This window comes from Bubalus bubalis, chromosome 11 (genome assembly GCF_019923935.1).
Source record: "Bubalus bubalis isolate 160015118507 breed Murrah chromosome 11, NDDB_SH_1, whole genome shotgun sequence".
NCBI classification, from domain to species: domain Eukaryota; kingdom Metazoa; phylum Chordata; class Mammalia; order Artiodactyla; family Bovidae; genus Bubalus; species Bubalus bubalis.
The window spans coordinates 66,878,747-66,882,060 of NC_059167.1; the positions used below are offsets into that span (position 1 = coordinate 66,878,747).

Genomic DNA, 3,314 nt, shown 5'->3' on the forward strand with positions numbered 1-3,314 from the left:
TCCTGGATATCTGTCTCTGCCAGGATACCGAGATCTGCCTCATCTGGGCAATTCTTTGTTCTCGAACTTGTGTGATTCCCTGAGCGTCAGTTTTCGGCCCTGGTCTCTACCTCCTGGTGTTAGAGACTGCCTGACCTCTTGGGGCGTGCTGTAGAGGGAGGTCCTGGAGGAGGCGCGGAGGGTGGGCGGGGTCCGAGGCCGCTTGGGGTATGCAGATGAGGTGGGCGGGGCCCACATAAACCCACGGGTAGCGGCTGGCGGTTGAGCTGGGTTTCCGCGGATTCAGTCAGAGGCAACCTACGGAACGTGCTTCACCGATCACAGCAGAGCCTGGTCCCCGGCTGTCCCCGGAGCGGGCCATGCCCCCGCGGGAGCTAAGCGAAGCCGAGTCGTCCCCGCTCCGATCCCCGACCCCTCCCCCGGGACGGGGCAGCGCCTCCCCCGAGCTGGGCATAAAGTGCGTGCTGGTGGGCGACGGCGCGGTGGGCAAGAGCAGCCTCATCGTCAGCTACACCTGCAATGGGTACCCCGCGCGCTACCGGCCCACAGCGCTGGACACCTTCTCCGGTACGTTCAACGGCCGCGGCGGCCGCGTGGCTGGGGGTGGGGTTGTGCACTCGGGGGCTGCGGCTGGAGCAGAGGAACCAGTGCACCGAACCCCCCCGGGAGGCTGGCGGGAGCAGGCCCCAGGGTGGCGCTGCTGAGGCTTGGTGGGATCAAGTACGCTCTTTCTTTTTCTTTAAAAAAAAAATTTTTTTTTTTTTTTCATTTATCTTTGGCTGTGCTGGGTCTTCGTTGCTGCGCGGGTTTTTCTCTAGTTGCGGCGAGCGGGGACTACTGTAAATTGTAGTTCGCTGCTTCTCACTGCGGCGGCTTCACTTGTAGGGGAGCACCGGCTCTAGAGCGTCCCAGCTTCAGTGGTTACCGAATGTTTCGCTTCGGTTCCAGGGCTCTGGAGCACAGGCTCAATAGTTGTGGTCATGGGCTCAGTTGCTCTGAGGCATGTGGGATCTTCCTGGACCAGGGCTCGAACCAGTGTCTCCTGCATAGGCAGATGGATTCTTTACCACTGAGCCACCAGGGAAACCTCTTTTTCTTTTCTTATTCGAGTATAATTTCTTTACAAAGTTGTGTTAGTTTCTGCCCTGCAAAGAAGTGAATCAGCTATATATATACACGTATGCCTCCCTCTTGAACACTCGCCTCCCCCCATACCACCCATCACAGAGCACAGAGCTGAGCTCTCTGGGTTGTACTGTAGGTTCCCACTAGCTATCTATTTTATACACGGTAGTGTAAATACGTCAAACCTAATCTCAGAACGCTCTTTCTAACTTAGTCTTTCGCCTGCCTCTCCCCTGCAGTGCAAGTCCTGGTTGATGGAGCCCCGGTGCGCATTGAGCTCTGGGACACAGCGGGACAGGTGAGAAGTAGGAGCATCCTCTACTGGTCTGGGGTGAGGTGGGTTGGAGGCTGGGAGGATCCCGGGTCCATCAGGAATGGAGAAGGCCTTGGGCCCTTAGTTATGAGTCTCAGTCTCTAAAACCCAGATGACAAGGGATTCCCTGCATCCTGTGGCAGGGAATAATGGCCTGAACTTTCCATCCTAGGAAGACTTTGACCGCCTTCGCTCCCTCTGCTACCCGGATACAGATGTCTTCCTGGCCTGCTTCAGTGTGGTGCAGCCCAGCTCCTTCCAAAATATCACAGAGAAATGGCTACCAGAAATTCGTACTCACAATCCCCAGGCGCCCGTGCTGCTGGTGGGTACCCAAGCTGACCTGAGGGATGATGTCAATGTACTGATTCAGCTGGACCAGGGGGGCCGGGAAGGCCCAGTGCCTCAACCCCAGGCTCAGGGTCTGGCCGAGAAGATCCGGGCCTGCTGCTACCTGGAGTGCTCTGCCTTGACGCAGAAGAACTTGAAAGAGGTGTTTGACTCGGCCATTCTCAGTGCCATTGAGCACAAAGCCCGGCTGGAGAAGAAACTGAACGCCAAAGGTGTGCGCACCCTCTCCCGCTGCCGCTGGAAGAAGTTCTTCTGTTTTGTTTGAACAGCTGTAGCAGCAAAATGATCAGTAGGCCAATGGCCACAGACTTCTAGAACCTGAGACATGGGGCCTTTGAGGGGCTCTGCTGGCAGGGCCAGGCCACCCCAATGGAACTCAGTTCCCGTCTGAACGCTGTGGAGCCATGGGCCTTTAACTGCCCGCTCTTATATGCTAGGGTGAGCCTAGGGCCTGGAGGAGGGAAGGCTCTGACTTGGATTTCTGTGGTCAAGGCTGACAGAGAAATCCTAGTACTTTGATTTTCATGGGATGATCCTGACAGTGTCAGCTGCCTCCAAGCAGTTTGGGATCCAATTCCCATTTTCTTATTATGGGCCCTCAAGCCAGCCTGGCTGAATTAAGACCCCTTGTGGTGGTCCCCACCCCTTCCTTGGCCCAGGGGTGAGGAAGAGCCTGAGGAACAGCTGGGCATCTCGGAAGGCTGGAAGGTGTCCAGCCCTGATTTGGAGAGTTTAGAATGAATTGAGTAAGACAGAGGTCTGTGAGAGATTGAGAAGGAGCAGAAAGTACAGCCTTGGAGCCTTAGGACTAGAGGCAGGCTGGGGAGAAGACAGATCCGAGGGCTCCTCTTGGAACGAAGAAGAGAAAGTAGAGAAGTGGGGCAGCTGAGGAGCAAGGCTGACACTTGGGCTGTCCTCAAAGCCTCAAGGCCAGGGAGGGCGGGGCTGGTGCCTGAGAAGAACTGGGTCTCAGGGCTCCCTAGGCACTGCCCAAACTGGCTGGACAGGAGTGGGGCAGGAAGTGAGAGGCAAGGCCCAGCAAGAGGAGGGGGAGGAGCTGCAAATTGGAGCCTAAAGGAAGAAGGGGCTTTCTCCAAAATCATAGCTTAGAAGACAGGGCAATGTGGAATCTGCAAATAAAGCCTTAAGTTTCTGAAGCTGCTGTCTCTGTGTCTTTTTCTGGAGAGGTCAGCATGTTGGTCCCTCAAGACCCAACAGTTTGGATGAAGACAGCTTGGGTACCAAAAGACTGAGGCTAGATTGAAAGGTGAGGGCTGGTCTAGATGGGACAGTGATGGGAACTGGCCTGCGGGGAGGGGTTTGGGGTGCCCCGTTTGGGGCTTAGCTGGTTCCCAGGAGAGCTAGCGTGGGAAGCAGCCTGGAAACGGGTTTCCCCAGGTGTCAGCGCCGGAGCTGCTTTCCCATGACCTCACCGGGCGGGTGGTGCCCCTCCCCTTTCCCCCTCCCTTCTGGAGCACAGTGCTCAGCCCTGGGCTCTGGGGCAATCCTGAGCCCTCTAACCTTC

At 56.6% G+C, this 3,314-nt stretch overlaps 1 protein-coding gene across 1 annotated transcript; it reads left to right on the forward strand.

The window, feature by feature from the left end:
• The first annotated feature begins 238 nt into the window (after positions 1-238).
• RHOV (ras homolog family member V) lies at positions 239-2,946 on the forward strand. Its single transcript, XM_006073069.4, has 3 exons — positions 239-567; positions 1,365-1,423; positions 1,611-2,946. The coding sequence occupies exons 1-3, from the start codon at positions 360-362 to the stop codon at positions 2,052-2,054; spliced, it is 711 nt and encodes a 236-aa protein (XP_006073131.1). The 5' UTR covers positions 239-359; the 3' UTR covers positions 2,055-2,946.
• Positions 2,947-3,314: the final 368 nt, after the last annotated feature.